We start from the raw sequence: 24,298 nt of genomic DNA, 5'->3' as shown, positions 1-24,298 counted from the left end.
CCTTGGGATTTTAGTGGTAGTAAATGAATTGGAAGCATCTCTGAGAAGAAACACACAATAGATCTTACTCACAAGTCAAATCGAAGGTTCTGCCGCTCCTCAAAGAAGTAGTCCAAAATGAATTTGCGCACAAAATCCGGATTAAGTGTGTTGTCGATCACCTCCGTTCTCCCAAACTGGGGACACAATCAGATGGACAGAAACACCACATTAATACCACAGACCTTTCAAACATTTTAATGCATAAAAAAAATGTTTTGTCTTAGATAAGTGTTTTGGCGAGGCATTGATGGAGTGGCGGTGACTTGTGAATTTCTTCTCAGGAGGAAAAAGACTGTTAGATAAATATGTGAGGTAATAAATGCAGAGCAGCTGACAGATCATGTCAATAAGGGGTCAGGTAGGTTTTGGTTTGACATTTAGCTTGGCCTATATTTAATGCGTGCAGGCGATGGACTACTCACAGCGATGAATAACTGCACATGATTGGGCTGTGAGATTTACCACCTCATTTGCATTTATGAATTACAATACATTTTGGGCTAGTTTAGACATTACTGGTCGAAATCAACTATGCAGGTGTGCCTAAAAAAAGTGTCCCTGAAGCGAACAAGGAAATGTGACGCAACAGGAGCACACTCACCTCTCTCCACTCCTTGTTGCCCATGCCTTGCGCGTAGAGGACGCAAACTGTAAAAGAAATCAGAGACACGTGACATTATATTGTCATCAAAGCCCCAGGTTACCTCTGCAGAGCCATTAAATGGTAAACAACTATACCATCAAGTAGCAAAACATCAAAGCCTAATTGAGTAATATTAAAGACAAAGCCTCAATCATACACCCTTCTCATGGCATTGTGCAATTTTCAGAAGCAGGTTTATTATCTAAAAGGTACATTAATAGAGCTCGTTCTTTGATGTCGTTTCAGGTAAATGGAAGTAACCAATCTGTATTTGTCAAACATGTCCGAGGTCTCACAGAAATAGTAGGAGACATAAGTATTTGATCCACTGCTGGTTTTGTAAGTTAAAGAAATGAACATTCCAGGCTTAAAAAATGATACCTAAAAATGAAATGAGTGCCCATTTGTGTGAGGCAAGTAAGTGAATTGTGACCATTTATTTTGACAGCGAACCCTTAACTGGTAAGCACAGAGGTACCATTTTTGATCAATTCTTTATTTAATGAGCCTGTCGGAATCTCTGATGCAAACTTTTTTTTAACCATTTTTAAAGATTACCGGTACATGAAAATGTATGTTGAATAAAACTGTACTTAAAAGGGAACTGCACTTTTTTTGGGAATTTCGCCTATTGTTCACAATCATGATGAGAGACAAGAAAAAAAAATATATATATATTTTAAAGATGATAAAAAAAAAACGCTCAAAAATGCGGCTAATGGCAGTTCCCGTTGTAGTCCTCAAAGCCCTTTAAAACAACTTCAAAACCCTCCATTAACTTTTTATAAAAACACTGCATGTATATATTTAATGTAGTAACAGACACGTTGATAACAATATGTAGGCCTGGGCCAATAACAATCTTAACTGGACGATATATTGACCGAAAAATATTTGCCGATAAACGATATAATTGCCATTATTATTTTGAGACCAAATTAACCACTAATGTATAGATAATACATAATAATAATGCAAGTATAACCTTTCAAATTCAATTAACTTGTATCTCTCGTATATTTTAACATTGTAATTGAAATTTTAAGTACCAAGTAGAAAAAAATGAGATATACTGTCTGTAAGCAAATGTTTGCAGTTGAATAAAAAAAATCAGAACCGAGATCAATAAAAAAGGTTCAGTCTCTGTTAGGGAGGGGGTGGGGGGACCCTCAAATATACACAACTAAAACAATAAACAAAATGGCTGAATAAAGTAATGTTGACCTTAGTGATCATGGTATTGTTGAATGTGCTCAAAAAGTACTTATCAATCAATCAATCAATCAATGTTTATTTATATAGCCCTAAATCACAAGTGTCTCAAAGGGCTGCACAAGCCACAACGACATCCTCGGTACAGCCCACATAAGGGCAAGGAAAAACTCACCCCACACTTATACGCACACTAAAATCTTTTCGCAAAGTTGTATTTTTTTAATACCTAAATTAAATAGACAAAATATACTTTTTTCGCAGAGGAATCATCAAATAAGAGCCATTTTATTTTTATTTGTGTGTTTAAATATGTCTACCTTTTATTTTAAATTGGTAAAGGTGATCAATAGTTTAACGTCCGGTTTATGTGACGTCACATGAGTTCACTTCCTGTTGGAAGGATTTTGTGTCCGTCTGTTTCAACTTGACATTGTCGAGTTTATCGATCACTTTGTGCAAAAACAGCCCATCCTTTATGTTTAATTAGTTGCTCACTTGTTCAGACAGTAATGTGTTTGTACAAGTTTAAATTAAGGAATGACGTTTCGTAATGGGGAATGACGTTAATGTCTGTTGTTTACACGTTAGCATTTAAGCTAGCTCGCAAGCTAGCACCAGTCAGTCCGTTTGTATCAAAGTGCAGTTATGAATCAGAATCAGAATCAGAATCAGAATCAGCTTTATTGTCATTACGCAAGGTAACGAGATTGAGGCCATTCCATACAGTGCGATGTGTGCATGCTAGAAAAACAATGTGCAAATATATAAAAATATAAAAAATGTAGAAGTGCAATGAATATGGTGTGAAATTAATATATACATGAAAAAAAACAAAAAAAAAAACAAAAACAGGGTGGTTGGTGGAATGGGTTATTGCACCGAAGAGAAGGCAGTTATGAGGGACAATGGGGCAGTCCGTTCAGGATGGTTATGGCCCTGGGGAAGAAGCTGTTCTTTAGCCTGTTTGTTTTGGTTTTAATGCACCTGTAGCGCTTCCCAGAGGGCAGCAGGTGGAACAGGTCAGAGCCAGGGTGGGTGCTGTCCTTGATGATGGCACTGGCTCTGTTGAGGCAGCGGGAGGTGTAGATGTCCGTCAGAGAGGGGAGAGGGCGGCCGATGATCTTCTGAGCCGTCTTGACCACTCTTTGCAGCCTCTCCCTGTCTGCTGCAGTGCAGCTGCCGTACCATACCGTAATACAGTAGGTCAGCAGGCTCTCGATGGACGAGCGGTAGAAGGTCTGAATGACTGTTCTTTGATCATTTTAGTTTAGTACAGTAATACTAACCGTCGGGAGTTTTAAAGCAGTTATTATTACTACCGTTTATTTGTAGTACAAACGCCCGCAGCCGTAGAAAACGATGTAAAAGATAGAATTTGCAAATCGTGGTATTCTGTTTTTATTTACGATTTACACAACGTGCCAACTTCACTTGTTTTTGAATTTTGTATATCAAAAAGGAGATCGTGTCCCAAGTGGAGGAGTTCAAGTACCTAGGAGTCTTGTTCACGAGTGGGGGAAGAGTGGATCGTGAGATCGACAGGCGGATCGGTGCGGCGTCTTCAGTAATGCGGACGCTGTATCGATCCGTTGTGGTGAAGAAGGAGCTGAGCCGGGAGGCAAAGCTCTCAATTTACCGGTCGATCTACGTTCCCATCCTCACCTATGGTCATGAGCTTTGGGTTATGACCGAAAGGACAGGATCACGGGTACAAGCGGCCGAAATGAGTTTCCACCGCCGGGTGGCGGGTCTCTCCCTTAGAGATAAGGAGAGAAGCTCTGTCATCTGGGAGGAACTCAGAGTAAAGCCGCTGCTCCTCCACATTGAGAGGAGCCAGATGAGGTGGTTCGGGAATCTGCCACCCGAACGCCTCCTTAGGGAGGTGTTTAGGGCACGTCCGACCGGCAGGAGGCCAAGGGGAAGACCCAGGACACGTTGGGAAGACTATGTCTCCCGGCTGGCCTGGGAACGCCTCGGGATCCCCCGAGAGGAGCTGGACGAAGTTGCTGGGGAGAGGGAAGTCTGGGCTTCTCTGCTTAGGCTGCTGGCCCCGTGACCCGACATCGGATAAGCGGAAGAAAATGTATGGATGGATGGATATCAAAAAATACCATTTTATATTTTTAAATCTGCGATGCTGTTTTAATTAGTGTGATAACCTAAACGCAAAAGGCGGAGGATTGTTTATTTTTTCTCCGCCGTGACAGACATGTTCAACAATCAGAATTGTTAAAGGGGAACATTATCACCAGACCTATGTAAGCGTCAATATATACCTTGATGTTGCAGAAAAAAGACCATATATTTTTTTAACCGAATTCCGAACTCTAAATGGGTGAATTTTGGCGAATTAAACGCCTTTCTATTATTCGCTCTCGGAGCGATGACGTCACGTTGTGACGTCACATCGGGAAGCAATCCGCCATTTTCTCAAACACCGAGTCAAATCAGCTCTGTTATTTTCCGTTTTTTCGACTGTTTTCCGTACCTTGGAGACATCATGCCTCGTCGGTGTGTTGTCGGAGGGTGTAACAACACGAACAGGGACGGATTCAAGTTGCACCAGTGGCCCAAAGATGCGAAAGTGGCAAGAAATTGGATGTTTGTTCCGCACACTTTACCGACGAAAGCTATGCTACGACAGAGATGGCAAGAATGTGTGGATATCCTGCGACACTCAAAGCAGATGCATTTCCAACGATAAAGTCAAAGAAATCTGCCGCCAGACCCCCATTGAATCTGCCGGAGTGTGTGAGCAATTCAGGGACAAAGGACCTCGGTAGCACGGCAAGCAATGGCGGCAGTTTGTTCCCGCAGACGAGCGAGCTAAACCCCCTTGATGTCTTGGCTCACACCGAAGATGAGCAAGAGAAGAATATCGACCCTAGCTTCCCTGGCCTGCTGACATGAGGGTATGTCTACAGAATATATTAATTGATGAAAATTGGGCTGTCTGCACTCTCAAAGTGCATGTTGTTGCCAAATGTATTTCATATGCTGTAAACCTAGTTCATAGTTGTTAGTTTCCTTTAATGCCAAACAAACACATACCAATCGCTGGTTAGAAGGCGATCGCCGAATTCGTCCTCGCTTTCTCCCGTGTCGCTGGCTGTCGTGTCGTTTTTGTCGGTTTCGCTTGCATACGGTTCAAACCGATATGGCTCAATAGCTTCAGTTTCTTCTTCAATTTCGTTTTCGCTACCTGCCTCCACACTACAACCATCCGTTTCAATACATTCGTAATCTGTTGAATCGCTTAAGCCGCTGAAATCCGAGTCTGAATTTGAGCTAATGTCGCTATAGTTTGCTGTTCTTTCCGCCATGTTTGTTTGTGTTGGCTTCACTATGTGACGTCACAGGAAAATGGACGGGTGTTTATAAGGATGGTTAAAATCAGGCACTTTGAAGCTTTTTTTAGGGATATTGCGTGATCGGTAAAATTTTGAAAAAAACTTCGAAAAATATAATAAGCCACTGGGAACTGATTTTTAATGGTTTTAACCATTCTGAAATTGTGATAATGTTCCCCTTTAAAACATTGCGTCCTTTGCCTCAATCAATCAATCAATCAATCAATTCCTTTATTGTCATTGTCATAATAACACTTAAGTCATACATGTCAACGAGATTTTGTTTGAGCTTTGTCCAGCGGCATAGAAACTGCATTGATGTGCAGGTTGACAATAGTTTACATTTTAGCATTGTCAGGAAGATCGCGATAAGAGGGACGTGGGGGTGGGAACAGTCAGATGTCGTGGCCAATTGAAAGTGTTTACAGGAAACAGAAATTTTGTGTGCGCTGCACTGGAGTCAGCCAGTAGGCTAATAACGTTGCAGCTTGGAAAAGTGTTGATGGTTAATAAGTTAATAAGTCAATTAATCGACCGATAAATAAAAATGACGTTGAAATACATTGCCGGCATCAATAAATTGCTATGTCCATGTGTGTTTGTTTTCTTGGTCTCTCGCTTCAAACAGGGAGAAAGAGGTCTCACTATGTGCATCGCTCTCAGCACCTGAGCACCTTAATTTAACAGTAGAATTAACTGAACTCAGTGAGCCCTCTTTTCAGTCATTCACAATCCCAGAATATTTCCAGAAGGGCAATATGAGCCCATCAACACGGACGAACGAGCGAGAATGCTGTGATTGCAACAACAAAAAAGACAATGTTCGTCCTTGTTTGAGAAACAAAATTCACTTTAATGTTCAATATTTTTGGGGGTAAAATATTAGCCTACAGAAATGAGAGCCCATTTTATTTTTGTTGTTTATTTATTTAGGATAACTCAAATTTATTTACATTACAATTATAGGACAATGGTACATGTTTCTACAGTAATAACAAATACAAGTTGATATCTTTTTAAATGGTTACTTGCATTATTATTATATATTATGAGTATATGTGTGCTTGATTTGGTCACAAAATAATGCTGACAATAATATCGTTTATTTGCAATAATCTGTCAATCAATGTACAGTTTTTATTGGTTATTTCTTCAGTTTAAGAGCATGATGTAGACAAAAGCTGTGAGTCTGTCTGCATAAAACCAAATACAGGTAAAAGCCAGTAAATTAGAATATTTTGAAAAACTTGATTTATTTCAGTAATTGCATTCAAAAGGTGTAACTTGTACATTATATTTATTCATTGCACACAGACTGATGCATTCAAATGTTTATTTCATTTAATTTTGATGATTTGAAGTGGCAACAAATGAAAATCCAAAATTCCGTGTGTCACAAAATTAGAATATTACTTAAGGCTAATACAAAAAAGGGATTTTTAGAAATGTTGGCCAACTGAAAAGTATGAAAATGAAAAATATGAGCATGTACAATACTCAATACTTGGTTGGAGCTCCTTTTGCCTCAATTACTGCGTTAATGCGGCGTGGCATGGAGTCGATGAGTTTCTGGCACTGCTCAGGTGTTATGAGAGCCCAGGTTGCTCTGATAGTGGCCTTCAACTCTTCTGCGTTTTTGGGTCTGGCATTCTGCATCTTCCTTTTCACAATACCCCACAGATTTTCTATGGGGCTAAGGTCAGGGGAGTTGGCGGGCCAATTTAGAACAGAAATACCATGGTCCGTAAACCAGGCACGGGTAGATTTTGCGCTGTGTGCAGGCGCCAAGTCCTGTTGGAACTTGAAATCTCCATCTCCATAGAGCAGGTCAGCAGCAGGAAGCATGAAGTGCTCTAAAACTTGCTGGTAGACGGCTGCGTTGACCCTGGATCTCAGGAAACAGAGTGGACCGACACCAGCAGATGACATGGCACCCCAAACCATCACCCAACCATGCAAATTTTGCATTTCCTTTGGAAATCGAGGTCCCAGAGTCTGGAGGAAGACAGGAGAGGCACAGGATCCACGTTGCCTGAAGTCTAGTGTAAAGTTTCCACCATCAGTGATGGTTTGGGGTGCCATGTCATCTGCTGGTGTCGGTCCACTCTGTTTCCTGAGATCCAGGGTCAACGCAGCCGTCTACCAGCAAGTTTTAGAGCACTTCATGCTTCCTGCTGCTGACCTGCTCTATGGAGATGGAGATTTCAAGTTCCAACAGGACTTGGCGCCTGCACACAGCGCAAAATCTACCCGTGCCTGGTTTACGGACCATGGTATTTCTGTTCTAAATTGGCCCGCCAACTCCCCTGACCTTAGCCCCATAGAAAATCTGTGGGGTATTGTGAAAAGGAAGTTGCAGAATGCCAGACCCAAAAACGCAGAAGAGTTGAAGTCCACTATCAGAGCAACCTGGGCTCTCATAACACCTGAGCAGTGCCAGAAACTCATCGACTCCATGCCACGCCGCATTAACGCAGTAATTGAGGCAAAAGGAGCTCCAACCAAGTATTGAGTATTGTACATGCTCATATTTTTCATTTTCATACTTTTCAGTTGGCCAACATTTCTAAAAATCCCTTTTTTGTATTAGCCTTAAGTAATATTCTAATTTTGTGACACACGGAATTTTGGATTTTCATTTGTTGCCACTTCAAATCATCAAAATTAAATGAAATAAACATTTGAATGCATCAGTCTGTGTGCAATGAATAAATATAATGTACAAGTTACACCTTTTGAATGCAATTACTGAAATAAATCAAGTTTTTCAAAATATTCTAATTTACTGGCTTTTACCTGTATATTCTAAAGTAAATTATAGCATATTGCTCTGTATAGCACCTTGAGACAAGAAAATGTCAATTGACAGTCTAAAAGTATCATGTGTTCCTTCACTCGGTTTTTTTTCGCAGTTTTGTGTATTTTTAACTCCGGGCATTCAGTTGATGGCAACTGGACTGTTTGGTTTGTCTTAAAGACGTTTTGCCTTTCATGCGAGTAGGCTTCATCAGTTTGTGCTCATAGACTTAGATTGGTCAGATCGGGTTAGCGGCTGGTGCCAAAACCCAAAACGGCCCAGTTGCGATCGATTGAATGCACTGAGATTACAATGACCTGGATGAATGAAAACATTCATAGATATGCATTTTCATGCATAAAATATAGAAATTGCAATTTACAGAAAAATTGCAATTAGGTTTTTCCCCAGAATCGTGCAGCCCTAGTAAGTGAACCGCAAACACTGTATGCTTCTTTTTGAGCCGCTCCTTTGTTGCCTGGCCAGTACGTTTTGGATCATTGTCATGCTGGAAGAACCCATCTTCAGTGTTCGCGCTGAGGCCAGGAGGTTTTCATCCAAGATTTCTATTGTACATGGCCATATTTACTTTTAATATCAGCAGGGGATCCAATAATTACCTTCCCCACAAGAAAAACATGGATTCTTGATCGGCTTAGTACTTGTGCCTGAAGCTTTGGTTTTCCTTTTGTGTCACTGCTTTTTTTTTTTACAAGGTTTCTTTTTCCTCGAAAGCAGCCAGCATCACTCCATTTTCTAGATGATCTCTTTTCCAACAAGTGCATTTTAAGTATGGGCCCCCCCACTCGTCACCATTACGTTAATCACTGTCATCCTTGTCCCTGATGCGCGTCACTGTCAGCATCATCACCTTGTCATTTGTGTTCCAATTTGCTGCGAATGTGCTGACATGCTTTGAACTGATTGTCCATCCATCCATCCATCTTCTTCCACTTATCCGAGGTCGGGTCGCGGGGGCAGCAGCCTAAGCAGGGAAGCCCAGACTTCCCTCTCCCCAGCCACTTCGTCCAGCTCCTCCCGGGGGATCCCGAGGCGTTCCCAGGCCAGCCGGGAGACATAGTCTTCCCAACGTGTCCTGGGTCTTCCTCGTGGCCTCCTACCGGTCGGACATGCCCTAAACACCTCCTTAGGGAGGCGCTCGGGTGGCATCCTGACCAGATGCCCGAACCACCTCATCTGGCTCCTCTCGATGCGGAGGAGCAGCGGCTTTACTTTGAGCTCCCCCCGGATGACAGAGCTTCTCACCCTATCTCTAAGGGAGAGCCCCGCCACCCGGCGGAGGAAACTCATTTCGGCCGCTTGTACCCGTGATCTTGTCCTTTCGGTCATAACCCAAAGCTCATGACCATAGGTGAGGATGGGAACGTAGATCGACCGGTAAATTGAGAGCTTTGCCTTCCGGCTCAGCTCCTTCTTCACCACAACGGATCGATACAGCGTCCGCATTACTGAAGACGCCGCACCGATCCGCCTGTCGATCTCACGATCCACTCTTCCCTCACTCGTGAACAAGACTCCGAGGTACTTGAACTCCTCCACTTGGGGCAAGATCTCCTCCCCAACCCGGAGATGGCACTCCACCCTTTTCCGGGCGAGAACCATGGACTCGGACTTGGAGGTGCTGATTCTCATCCCAGTCGCTTCACACTCAGCTGCGAACCGATCCAGTGAGAGCTGAAGATCCTGGCCAGATGAAGCCATCAGGACCAAATCATCTGCAAAAAGCAGAGACCTAATCCTGCAGCCACCAAACCGGATCCCCTCAACGCCTTGACTGCGCCTAGAAATTCTGTCCATAAAAGTTATGAACAGAATCGGTGACAAAGGGCAGCCTTGGCGGAGTCCAACCCTCACCGGAAACGTGTCCGACTTACTGCCGGCAATGCGAACCAAGCTCTGACACTGATCATACAGGGAGCGGACCGCCACAATCAGACAGTCCGAAACCCCATACTCTCTGAGCACTCCCCACAGGACTTCCCGAGGGACACGGTCGAATGCCTTCTCCAAGTCCACAAAGCACATGTAGACTGGTTGGGCAAACTCCCATGCACCCTCAAGGACCCTGCCGAGAGTATAGAGCTGGTCCACAGTTCCACGACCAGGACGAAAACCACACTGTTCCTCCTGAATCCGAGGTTCGACTATCCGGCGTAGCCTCCTCTCCAGTACACCTGAATAGACCTTACCGGGAAGGCTGAGGAGTGTGATCCTCAGATTGTGTGAACTGATTGTGTGATGTTTTATGCATTGCATCCCCCATTGCCTTTTTTACCCCTTTTAGAAACATGCCTCAAAAACTTACTTGGGTCTGATTTGGAGAAGGTGTCTCTGTCCAGCAGGTTTCTGTAGAGAAAAAAGATAAAATGCCCACTTTAGTTGTTTATCATTCACTTCTGTCCGTGAGAGAATTTTACCACTACTTATGTATTCTGCACGCCACGCACCTTACCCTAACCCTCTGTTTACAGTACGCCCGTGAAACTTCAAAGCAGTGGTTAGCACACTAAAAGCGAAAATATTTGCTTATTTGCACTTGCATTTGCTATCCACAGATAAATACACAATTTACCGTATCTCACTCGGAAAATAACGGCTGGGGAAAAAGCAAGCAATTGTTATAATTACTGTGTCCAATTAGTTACTCATTTCGAACATTCAAGCAAGAACTCCCCAGATTAAGGTAAACAACTTGGAACTGGAACTTGCAGAAAGAGAAATGTAAAATCAACTGGCCTGATAAGTACATGGTATAATCATTAATGCGAATTTGAGAAAAGAGATGAATGATGATGATTGTACCTAATGACAACCCTGAAGAAGGAACTCAAGGCTTTCTTGAGTAGCATGCTGCAAGTGGGGCCCTTCAATGAGGATGAATCAACGCAGAGCATAAAGGGCTTTGATGAGGACCAATATCTATATCCGACACTGCCGAATTCTGGCGTTTTTTTTTTGTTTTTTTAATCTTTTCCTGTTCTGATTGTATCTCAATTGTTGAAAGAAGAGGCCTGATTTAAAGCAAACCTAAGGCTCAAAGATAAATTATTTAAAATACTGTAAGCTAAAATGATGCATTTAAAAAACAACCTGTTCCCAGATAACATTAATTACAACCATTGTACAACCAAGGACAGGAGAACTATACTTAAGGTAATTGTATTATTTAAAGTGGTCGTGTTATGCAAAAGCAATATTTCTTACATGCCGGCACCTGTTTTTTGTGTATTTTGGGATCCCCATATTTGCTGAAAATTTTGTTGGGATCGTATCTTTATTGATATGTCATTAAAAAAGCGCTGAAGTGATATTTTGACACAAAAATGAATGTTTACAAATGCGGAAATCCGCGTTTTCACGGAAATTTCACATACCTGCTGCTAGATTAATAAGTCATATGCCAAAAAACAGGGGTTTCCAAATTTTTTGCACTGGGGGCCGCATAGGGCTAAAAAAAAAAATGTGGTTGAGGGCCGAAAGTCGACTGCATATAAAGTAACTGTGTATGTATGAAATAAATAAATAAATAAATAAATATATATATATATATATATATATATATATATATATATGTATGTGTGGGAAAAAAAATCACAAGACTATTTCATCTCTACAGGCCTGTTTCATGAGGGGGGGTACCCTCAATCGTCAGGAGATTTTAATGGGAGCATTCGCATACCATGGTTTATATAGGGCACAGTGTGGGTGGGTACAGGCTGGCCTAGGGGCGTGGTGATTGGCTCATGTGTTACCTAGGAGGTGTTTCCGTCTATGGCGGCATGTTGTTACAATTTCGCTGCGCTTGTTGAGGGATGACAGGTCTGGACGGTAAATAATAAACAGTTTCTCTTTCAAGCATAGGTTGCATCTTTTATTACCACTATTGTAAGGTGTGCTGGATGCAAGAATTTGCCATGTTAACATGCCGCCATAGACGGAAACACCTCCTAGGTAACACATGAGCCAATCACCACGCCCCTAGGCCAGCCTGTACCCACCCACACTGTGCCCTATATAAACCATGGTATGCGAATGCTCCCATTAAAATCTCCTGACGATTGAGGGTACCCCCCCTCATGAAACAGGCCTGTAGAGATGAAATAGTCTTGTGATTTTTTTTCCCACACATACATATATTGCGCTCTACTACGGTATCGAGCACTATTTTTTGGATAACCTTATTAAGACATATATATATATATATATATATATATATATATATATATATATACACACACACACACACACACATGTGTGTGTGCGTGCGTGTGTGTACATATTATATTAATATAAAATACATATAATTAATATATTTGGTTATTAAGACTGTGTGAAAAGTTGGACTCCTACCTTGTTTACTTCCATGACGACCTCCTCAAAGTTTTGTAATCAATAAATGTTAAGCAGCTAAAATGCGTCAAACATGAATAAGTGTGGAGAGAGTGTTTTGCATTTTTCCCATCATGCTTTTTATTGGGTGTAATTCTATTTTTTTTAATGGTGTATGGACATTTTTTTTATAATTTCCAAAAATTGTGTTATGTGTGACAATGTCTGTTGGCATTTTGTGTTGATTACATTATTTTTTTTGCACTCTGACTAGGGAAGGTTGTTTGTATTGGGTCATCTAAGTAAATGCTGCACTTGTTTTCATTCAAAGCATGGTCGTTGACCTGAATTACTAATGTTATCCACAATATATAACTTAAAATGTATGAAGTCCTCAATTCGATATTATTTTTCTCTCTAATTATTTGTTAAGAGCTGGAATAAAGCCATGCTGCTCTCTCAGCCTTCTGTCTGCACGCCCGGCCATTGAAAGGGAAGCCAGATCAAAGTTTACTGCTCCAAACCATTTTGTGCCGAGCACGGATAAACCGCATAGCTTGGCGTAAATGTGGCTTTAGGTGGCAGGAAAGCTGGAAATTCAGCATTACTGATAACCATTTGGCTCTTGCCTTAGCAGGAAAGGGTTTAGGGCTACAAGTTAAAGTACGCTTCCTCCCCCGGAGAGGGTATTTGAGGCTCCACGGTGTAAGAGTGTCTGCTGTTCAAAGCGCATCACACATGGTGGCACTCCAAATGGGCTCCTGGGCTCCCCCTGTCAGTGTGTGTGTGTGTGTGTGTGTGTGTGTGTGTGTGTGTGTGTGTGTGTGTGTGTGTGTGTAAGACACGTTTTCAGGATTTCCACCTCAGAGCATAACGTGAATGATTCATAGCTCCCTCACTCTCTTTTTCGCTCGTTCCGTCCTTGTTTTTTATCCCGAGGCAGGCAACGGAAAGCTAAAAGCTGTCATCCAATTCAGACAGGTCTGCAGGGATAAAAGGTTCCAAACTCAAATAGTTTCAGGATTTTCTTCCTCCCAAAATACATGATCATTCTACAAACCCCGTTTCCATATGAGTTGGGAAATTGTGTTAGATGTAAATATAAACGGAATACAATGATTAGCAAATCCTTTTCAACCCATATTCAGTTGAATATGCTACAAAGACAACATATTTAAAGTTCAAACTGATAAACATTTTTTTTTGGCAAATAATCATTAACTTTAGAATTTGATGCCAGCCACACGTGACAAAGAAGTTGGGAAAGGTGGCAATAAATACTGATAAAGTTGAGGAATGCTCATCAAACACTTATTTGGAACATCCCACAGGTGAACAGGCAAATTGGGAACAGGTGGGTGCCATGATTGGGTATAAAAGTAGATTCCATGAAATGCTCAGTCATTCACAAACAAGGATGGGGCGAGGGTCACCACTTTGTCAACAAATGCGTGAGCAAATTGTTGAACAGTTTAAGAAAAACCTTTCTCAACCAGCTATTGCAAGGAATTTAGGGATTTCACCATCTACGGTCCGTAATATCATCAAAGGGTTCAGAGAATCTGGAGAAATCACTGCACGTAAGCAGCTAAGCCTGTGACCTTCGATCCCTCAGGCTGTACTGCATCAACAAGCGACATGAGTGTGTAAAGGATATCACCACATGGGCTCAGGAACACTTCAGAAACCCACTGTCAGTAACTACAGTTGGTCGCTACATCTGTAAGTGCAAGTTAAAACTCTCCTATGCAAGGCAAAAACCGTTTATCAACAACACCCAGAAACGCCGTCGGCTTCGCTGGGCCTGAGCTCATCTAAGATGGACTGATACAAAGTGGAAAAGTGTTCTGTGGTCTGACGAGTCCACATTTCAAATTGTTTTTGGAAACTGTGGATGTCGTGTCCTCCGGACCAAAGAGGAAAAGAACCATCCAGATTGTTATAGGTGCAAAGTTGAAAAGCCAGCATCTGTGATGGTATGGGGGTGTATTATTTCACCATTAATGCTGAAAGGTACATACAGGTTTTGGAGCAACATATGTTGCCATCCAAGCAACGTTACCATTGACGCCCCTGCTTATTTCAGCAAGACAATGCCAAGCCACGTATTACATCAACGTGGCTTCATAGTAAAAGAGTGCGGGTACTAGACTGGCCTGCCTGTAGTCCAGACCTGTCTCCCATTGAAAATGTGTGGCGCATTATAAAGCCTAAAATACCACAACGGAGACCCCCGGACTGTTGAACAACTTAAGCTGTACATCAAGCAAGAATGGGAAAGAATTCCACCTGAGAAGCTTAAAAAATGTGTCTCCTCAGTTCCCAAAGGTTTACTGAGTGTTGTTAAAAGGAAAGGCCATGTAACACAGTGGTGAACATGCTCTTTCCCAACTACTTTGGCACGTGTTGCATTCTAAGTTAATTATTATTTGCAAATATCTTGTCTTTGTAGTGCATTCAATTGAATATGGGTTGAAAAGGATTTGCAAATCATTGTATTCCGTTTATATTTACATCTAACACAATTTCCCAACTCATATGGAAACGGGGTTTGTAAATATAGTGCCAGCTTCAGACCATGGTATAAGTGTCATTATATCACATTGCATTTATTCTCTATGCACACTATTTGTAAAAGAGAAAATATTTTGTGGCTTTAAAATTTTGGAAGTATCACAAATTTCTTTAAAACAAACACCAGACCACTTTACCATCTCGTTCAACTGTTCTGCACAAATACATGCAATTGCCCTTTTCAAGCACTCATTTATACAGTTTCTGCACCGAGAAAGAGCACAACTGTAAGTTTCCCTCTGTGATTAGTTGCACATTGAATCACCAATACTCACTCGCACTGCCGAATATGCAGATATATGCTACTATTATCAATTTGCATGGGGAATTGTGGCTATCAGGAAAGCCACTTGGTAATCAGCTATCAAACCCAATCATATTAGTACTGCTGTTTGCAGATTGAGTAAAAAACTGAATTAAATTATGCCATCTTAGTGTTTCAAACAAACAAAACCAAAAGTAGATACAAATATTGGGTGCTTGAGGAAATGTTCTAATTGAATAATTGGGGAAATCCACAACAATTTGCTGTTATAGTAATTTTTTTATTGCTTGTATTCCGTGACATGAAAAACAGTGGTGGGCAACCAAGCCGATGACCGTTGAGCAGCAAGAAGCACGCAAACTCTCTTTGAGTACAAAAGGGGCCTAGATCTTCCTGCAAAAAGCAGATACGAGCAAAAAAATTTAACTATGCTATGGAATAGATCACTATACTTTATCAAAAAAAACATTTGTCGAGCGATATCAAGGATTATCTGTCGGTGAAGTTACGAGACATAACGAACTATCTTGTGCTACTGACGTCATTTTACATGACAAAATAGACGGAAACTTGGAAAAGCATGGAGATCTCCAACTTCTTTGTGTGAGGCTGGATCAAGGAAATTGGTATCAAGACTCTCCCGGATAAATTGTGCATCCTTTTTGCACGGGTAAGGTCGCATTGCATGATTTAACTTCGCGACTACAGCCTTGTTTGTTGCCTTGTTGTTGTTGCACGCATCGTTACAAGTATCCATGTGTTTCCTGTCTTTGTCAAAATATAATTATAGATGTCAACGTTGTGTATGTGCTGAAAGCTTCATTTTGGATTGCTGCCTTTGGTTAAAAAAAAAAAAAACCTTAACTCTTTTAGGTTTTGCTCACATTTGCTTTGTTTTATTTAGACTCGAGTTGGTGCGATATGAAACTTGCAGTAAAAATGTGTTTTAAGAACTCCGAAACAAGATAAAATCAAATTAATATCAAGATACCGTATTTTCCGCACTATAAGGCGCACCTAAAAACCACAAATTTTCTCAAAAGCTGACAGTGCGCCTTATAACCCGGTGCGCTTTATATATGGATAAATATTAAGATTCATTTTCATAAAGTTTAGGTCTCGCAACTACGGTAAACAGCCGCCATCTTTTTTCCCCGTAGAAGCAGCGCGCGGTGCATGCTGGGATATGTGACGTTTCATTTCCATTTGTGTGTTTATGTAAAGACCCCAAAATGGCTCCTATTAAGTGTGTTGTCTGTCTAATTATAAATAATGCAGACGAGGCGTGTTAACTGAGTTCTCAACGTTTACTCACAGCGTGCTCATAACCACATTCTAACTGCCAGCATACAACAACGCTTCTCAGGGCTACCGCGCATGCTCGTAACTATCGTTGCATGCTGGGTAGTGTAGTTGTTATATTTGCTAGCTCATAACAGCACATTAAGAGACACGCTTACGCGCTTAATTCAATACTCGCCGTCATTCCGGGTGGATTGACAAAAGACCTCCAGCCGCTAGATATTGGTGTCAACAGGGCATTCGAAGCTAGACTGCTAACTGCGTGGGAACAGTGGATGACGAAGAAGCGCGCGGTGCATGCTGGGATATGTGACGTTTCATTTCCATTTGTGTGTTTATGTAAAGACCCCAAAATGGCTCCTATTAAGTGTGTTGTCTGTCTAATTATAAATAATGCAGACGAGGCGTGTTAACTGAGTTCTCAACGTTTACTCACAGCGTGCTCATAACCACATTCTAACTGCCAGCATACAACGCTTCTCAGGGCTACCGCGCATGCTCGTAACTATCGTTGCATGCTGGGTAGTGTAGTTGTTATATTTGCTAGCTCATAACAGCACATTAAGAGACACGCTTACGCGCTTAATTCAATACTCGCCGTCATTCCGGGTGGATTGACAAAAGACCTCCAGCCGCTAGATATTGGTGTCAACAGGGCATTCGAAGCTAGACTGCTAACTGCGTGGGAACAATGGATGACAGAAGGCGAACACACCTTCACTAAGACGAGGAGGCAGCGCCAGACGACGCCAACATCTGCCAGTGGATCGTAAATTTGCCCAACTTTTCACTTCGGACACCGAAGACGAAGGATTTACGAATGAAGAATAACTTCAGAAAGTGAGCGCTATGTTTATTTTGTGTGTTGTGACATTAACGTTCGAGCAACATTATGTTGCTATTGCTCTGCACTATTTTGAATTTTACTATGTTTGTGATTGCACATTTGCGTACATTTTGGGAGTGAACAGAGTTGTTAGAACGCTGGTTTTTAATATATTATTAAAGTTTGACTGACCTATCTGACTGTTTTTTTGACATTCCCTTTAGCGCAGCGTAGGCGCGGCTTATAGTCCGGGGCGGCTTATTGGTGGACAAAGTTATGAAATATGCCATTCATTGAAGGTGCGGCTAATAATCCGGTGCGCCTTATAGTGCGGAAAATACGGTAATACCTAAATGGAAAAGTATATCAAACAAACTTTTAACAAAGTGATCAGTACAAACTTGTGCGTTCTCCGACTCTGCTCCATTAGAACCGATCTGGGCAAATTAAGGCCCGGGGGCCACATGCAGGCCGTTAGCTTTTCAATCTGGCCCGCCGGACATTCCCAAAAATTTTTTTTTAGATCTTTAAGATCAAAACTGTCGTTGCTATTATGATGTTTTTAGGGCCGTCTGTCATAACGTTTTTAGTATTCAATCAGACATTATTGTGAGGTTTTGTATTAGTATTCCTAAAAATAGATATACCAGCCCCCAGACGCATTGTTTTCTCTAAATTTGGCCACCCGAGTCAAAATAATTGCCAAGACCTGCCTTAGACTGTAGTCCACGCCCCTTTTCTCTTTGTCTTTCGTAAAATCTTGCACCCTTCCGCCCTTTTTAATTACCTCTCAAAGAACTCTGAAGAAACGTGTATCCTTTTCGCAATGTGAACGGTTCGTATAGCCCAGGGGTCGGCAACCCGCGGCTCCGGAGCCGCATGCGGCTCTTTGATCACTCTGATGCGGCTCAGCTGCATACTTGCCGGCCCCCTGATTTTCCCGGAAGACTTCCGGATTTCAGTGCCTCTCGCAGAAACCTCCCGTAATTAATATTCTCCAATTTTCGCCCTTGCAATGATAATAAGGGCGTGCCGTGACGGTACAGCATTTAACACCCTCTACAATCTGCATTATCAGCGTGCCAGCCCAGCCTTTTATTGTATGCTTTTTCTGCTAGCACACACAAGTGTGCTAGCACACACATAGTGTTACCATATCTGAGTTACTGTGTAGAAATATGGGGAAATAACTACAAAAGTACACTTCATTCATTAACGGTGTTACAAAAAAGATCAGTTAGAATAATACATAATGTTGGATATAGAGAACATACAAATCCTTTATTTATTGAATCAAAGATACTGAAATTCTACGACATAGTGAATTTGCAAACAGCTAAAATTATACACAAAGCAAACTATAACCTGCTACCCAAGAATATACAACAATTCTTCTCAAAAAAAAGAGGAGAAATGTAATTTAAAACATTTGTATGCACGTACAACGCTTAAGACCTTCAGTATATCAGTATGTGGAATTAAATTATGGAATGGATTAAGCAAAGCAATCAAACAATGTACTAATATGATTCACTTCAAGAAACTCTTCAAACTTAAAGTGTTTACAAAGTACAAAGAAGAAGAACCATGATAAACATTCTGTATTTATTTAACTCATCCATTCTTTCATTCTTTCACTCACAAACTAATCTTACTTATCTCAACATATGAAATGTAACTTACTTCACCAATTATTATTTATTTACTTATTTTTATTGTGATTACTTATGGAGTATATTGTGAATACATTGAGAACAGGAAGTGAACAAAAGTTTTAGCAACTGTTATGTAAAAGAAAAGGGGTAGGATTAAATAAGCTCTGCTTCTTCCTACTCCTTTTCGAACATGTTGAATAGAGAAACTGGAGATTGTGATGTATCATGTTGTATGATTGCATGTTCGAAATAAACTCAAACTCAAACTCAAGTGACAGCAAGGCATACTTGGTCAACAGCCACACAGGTTACACTGACGGTGGCCATATAAAACAACTTTAACACTCTTACTAATAATGCGCCACACTTTGAACCAAAACCAAACAAGAATGACAAACACATTTCGGGAGAACATCTGCACATTAACACAACATAAACACAACAGAACAATATATAATGTAGTATAATGTATAATGTAGCCCGGAAGAGTTAGGGCTGCATGGGTTTCTGGGTATTTGTTTTGTTGTGTTTATGTTGTGTTACGGTGCAGATGTTCTCCCGAAATGTGTTTGTCATTCTTGTTTGGTGTGGGTTCACAGTGTGGCGCATTATTAGTAAGAGTGTTAAAGTTTTTTATACCGCCACCGTCAGTGTAACCTGTGTGGTTGTTGACCAAGTATGCCTTGCTGTCACTTTCATGTTCAAGCAGAAGCCCCATACAACGTGTGGCTGGGCCGGCACGTTGGTTGTAGTGAGCGCTAAATGCTGTACCATCACGGCACGTTTGGGAGAATAGTTGCCCTGAAAGTAGTAGTATGCCGGAAAAATCGACAGACTACGGCTTGTCAAGTATGACGCTGTCAAGCGTCATCCATATAAAACCCGCGGGCCGCACTACCATTGAATTTTCATGTTAAGGTGAGGGCCGCGTGTCTGAGACCCTTGGTTAATACAGAGCACAAAGCAAAAAATAAACTTCGTAAACAGTGTTATTTCATGTTAAATTTGAAAAGATTTTTGTGGCTCCCATTGTTTACTTTAATTTGTGAAACTGGTCAAAATGGCTCTTTGACTGGTAAAGGTTGCCGACCCCTGGTATAGCCTAAAAGATAAGGCATTTTTCTTCGAGGAAGACTAAATGGCGCCTAGTACCCATTGAGGAAAAAACGCTGGCTTGGCTACCGCGCATATTTCATGAGCCGAACGTGCCTTCCACATCCTACCTCCCCGGATTGTAAATAATCAAATGTAAAAAATCAAATGTAGATACTTATTCTTATGCTTTCTGATCTCTCTCTCTCTCTATTCCACTACTTGCTGTACATATCCTACCAAGACAGTCCTACACTGTTCCAATGTCGATTTCTCTGATGATGCAATTGTTGATGACTGAAGTGTTGATATCAACCAAAACTACCCCCCACCCCTCCACACCCCGGATTGTAAATAATGTAAATAATTCAATGTATATACTCTGATGATTATCTTGTGTGATGACTGTATTATGATGATAGTATACAGGTAAAAGCCAGTAAATTAGAATATTTTGAAAAACTTGATTTATTTCAGTAATTGCATTTATTTATTCATTGCACACAGACTGATGCATTCAAATGTTTATTTCATTTAATTTTGATGATTTGAAGTGGCAACAAATGAAAATCCAAAATTCCGTGTGTCACAAAATTAGAATATTACTTAAGGCTAATACAAAAAAGGGATTTTTAGAAATGTTGGCCAACTGAAAAGTATGAAAATGAAAAATATGAGCATGTACAATACTCAATACTTGGTTGGAGCTCCTTTTGCCTCAATTACTGCGTTAATGCGGCGTGGCATGGAGTCGATGAGTTTCTGGCACTGCTCAGGTGTTATGAGAGCCCAGGTTGCTCTGATAGTGGCCTTCAACTCTTCTGCGTTTTTGGGTCTGGCATTCTGCATCTTCCTTTTCACAATACCCCACAGATTTTCTATGGGGCTAAGGTCAGGGGAGTTGGCGGGCCAATTTAGAACAGAAATACCATGGTCCGTAAACCAGGCACGGGTAGATTTTGCGCTGTGTGCAGGTGCCAAGTCCTGTTGGAACTTGAAATCTCCATCTCCATAGAGCAGGTCAGCAGCAGGAAGCATGAAGTGCTCTAAAACTTGCTGGTAGACGGCTGCGTTGACCCTGGATCTCAGGAAACAGAGTGGACCGACACCAGCAGATGACATGGCACCCCAAACCATCACTGATGGTGGAAACTTTACACTAGACTTCAGGCAACGTGGATCCTGTGCCTCTCCTGTCTTCCTCCAGACTCTGGGACCTCGATTTCCAAAGGAAATGCAAAATTTGCATGGTTGGGTGATGGTTTGGGGTGCCATGTCATCTGCTGGTGTCGGTCCACTCTGTTTCCTGAGATCCAGGGTCAACGCAGCCGTCTACCAGCAAGTTTTAGAGCACTTCATGCTTCCTGCTGCTGACCTGCTCTATGGAGATGGAGATTTCAAGTTCCAACAGGACTTGGCGCCTGCACACAGCGCAAAATCTACCCGTGCCTGGTTTACGGACCATGGTATTTCTGTTCTAAATTGGCCCGCCAACTCCCCTGACCTTAGCCCGATACAAAATCTGTGGGGTATTGTGAAAAGGAAGATGCAGAATGCCAGACCCAAAAACGCAGAAGAGTTGAAGGCCACTATCAGAGCAACCTGGGCTCTCATAACACCTGAGCAGTGCCAGAAACTCATCGACTCCATGCCACGCCGCATTAACGCAGTAATTGAGGCAAAAGGAGCTCCAACCAAGTATTGAGTATTGTACATGCTCATATTTTTCATTTTCATACTTTTCAGTTGGCCAACATTTCTAAAAATCCCTTTTTTGTATTAGCCTTAAGTAATATTCTAATTTTGTGACACACGGAATTTTGGATTTTCATTTGTTGCCACTTCAAATCATCAAAATTAAATGAAATAAACATTTGAATGCATCAGTCTGTGTGCAATGAATAAATATAATGTACAAGTTACACCTTTTGAATGCAATTACTGAAATAAATCAAGTTTTTCAAAATATTCTAATTTACTGGCTTTTACCTGTATATCTGCATCATGGACCCCGACTTAAACAAGTTGAAAAACGTATTCGAGTCTTACCATTTAGTGGTTAATTGTACGGAATATGTACTGCACTGTGCAATCTACTAATAAAAGTTTCAATCAATCAATTGGGAAATGCTATCTTGCTATTCTGAAAATAAGCAAAATAAAATAATTTTTTTTGGTCAATTTATCAATGAGGAATGGCAAAATATCTTTAAAAACAATGTTGATTTATGAACATTCAAACGTATGTAATGCATCAAAGGTATATGTTCCTAATATACTGTATATCACTCAGGACTTTTGAGTGTCTTTTAAACACTGAGGTGTTTAAAAGAACAAGAAGAACCAATGACCCCAGCGCAATCCACTTTGCACATTTTCTGCCATGCCTCTGACAGTCAGTTCCTTCCCCCGTGCGAGGGCTGAAAGAGGTCGAAGACTTTAAAAAAAGGAAAAGGGAGTTACATAAACGACAGACAAGACAGCGGCGTGCTAAGGGAGCGTCTTCAAAATGATATGACAACTCTTTAATTATGTGAAATAATTGGTGGATATTAAATTGAGTGTCTCCCCCAACTGGGAAGCCACGTGAAAAAAACAGCAAGACAGTTACCATGGCAACCTATACTGACATGACCGATTTGACTGGCAGTTGCCGTGTTGAGGTATTTCACCTTTCCGCTGTGATCCATCAGCAATCTTTTCGCCTTCCCTCACGCCATATCTCCTGTTTAGTTTCTCTCTCCGGCATTTCACCCTTGCTGAGGGAGGCTCCTATTTTTAAAATTAACAAACACATCCAGATTGCCTTTTGGACAAGGCTTGAGAGGTTGTGCCACTGAAGGCGTGTTACCTTGACGACACCATAGCACCAAACCTCTCGCCGCTTCCCTCTCCTCTTCCCACCTCAGGGGAGGAAAGGGATTTTCTCAGAGACAGCAGACGGCCTACATTACTGATTTGTCTATCTTTATACTTCACATTCACTACTTACCCCTCTATTTCCTTGTCCGTCTCTCTTTCCGTCACTTTGACCCTGGCCTGAAAAAATAGGTCTACGGAGACGATGGCACCTCACTGAACTAAAACACAGTTACACACAAATGTGGTATGTAGCTACATAAACTGTATACTGATTATCTAATGTAACAGGCCTGGATTTCGCAAACGTGCTCACCTTCTGTGCACGACTGTAAGTGTAAAGTAATTATTCGCCGAGCCAACGAAAGAGGTATGTCTATCCCTCTTGTCGAAATTGTCTCTTATTTCTATTGAGGAAAATTGACCGTAAATTCCGGACTATAAGCTGCTATATTTTTTCTATGCTTTGCACCCGCCGATTTATAAAACAATGTTGCTAATTTTGGGATTTTTCTTCGCTGATGAGCAAGCATATTGCAAAAAGGTAAAACAAAAACACACAAAAAACAAGCAAATACACTGAATAGGTGTGTTTTTTGTGCTATGCTGTAATTTTTTGGGTTTGCTCACTGCAGGTGCTGCGGTGCTGCATTGCCCTTCTGTTTGGACTGAGCTTTTAACCAGAAGTAGAAGTGCCGTTCAGTCTTCTAGTTGTCCATAGCGTTTCTCCTCGTATGGATTCTTCATTCATCACTCTAAGCAACATTTGTAAAATTTACAATACAACTAAAACAATTCTTACTTACTTACTTGATGTCTGTAGGGGTACTTGCATCCATATTTGTATGTGCTCTCGTAATGTAATGTAATCTAAACTAGCAACGTTAACATTGGCTAATATGCTAACACGTTTACGAGTGTCTTTGTTAGTATTATTACTTCCAATGGAATTATTTTTGTATTGTTTCAGTGTCCTAAATTTCTCAGTAAATTCACCTAAACGTCACTGTGGAATTATTGAGTCTGTTTAGGTGATTGGAAGGCTAGCTTCCGCAGCTGGTGGGTCTATGACGATGACTTCTGTTTTGTTTGATCATTCGTTTTACTAGTTCGGAAACAATCAAGGTATGTAAATAAACATTTACAAAATCTTTCTGTGTAAATAACTACCGTATTTTCCGCACCATTAGCCGCACCTAAAAACCACAAATTTACTCAAAAGCTGACAGTGCGGCTTTTAACCCGGTGCGCTTTATATATGGATTAATATTAAGATTCACTTTCATAAAGTTTCGGTCTCGTAACTACGGTAAACAGCCGCCATCTTT

General features: G+C 41.2%; 1 protein-coding gene across 2 annotated transcripts in view; it reads right to left on the bottom strand.

Moving 5' to 3' along the window:
• The window catches only part of LOC133606153 (copine-8), a 255,190-nt gene that overhangs the window by 181,042 nt on the left and 49,850 nt on the right, over positions 1-24,298 (bottom strand). For both annotated transcript variants that reach the window (XM_061959774.1, XM_061959775.1), the window contains exons 2-4: positions 10,374-10,414; positions 644-690; positions 73-176 (exon numbers count right to left, since the gene is read on the bottom strand). In XM_061959774.1, the coding sequence (XP_061815758.1) occupies positions 73-176; positions 644-690; positions 10,374-10,414 (192 nt within the window). The remainder of the gene's footprint in view (positions 1-72; positions 177-643; positions 691-10,373; positions 10,415-24,298) is intronic.

The sequence above is a fragment of the Nerophis lumbriciformis genome, linkage group LG05 (assembly GCF_033978685.3).
Source record: "Nerophis lumbriciformis linkage group LG05, RoL_Nlum_v2.1, whole genome shotgun sequence".
NCBI classification, from domain to species: Eukaryota; Metazoa; Chordata; class Actinopteri; order Syngnathiformes; family Syngnathidae; genus Nerophis; species Nerophis lumbriciformis.
Note: the sequence above shows the minus strand (reverse complement) of the source record. Positions and strands in the feature narration are given on the sequence as shown.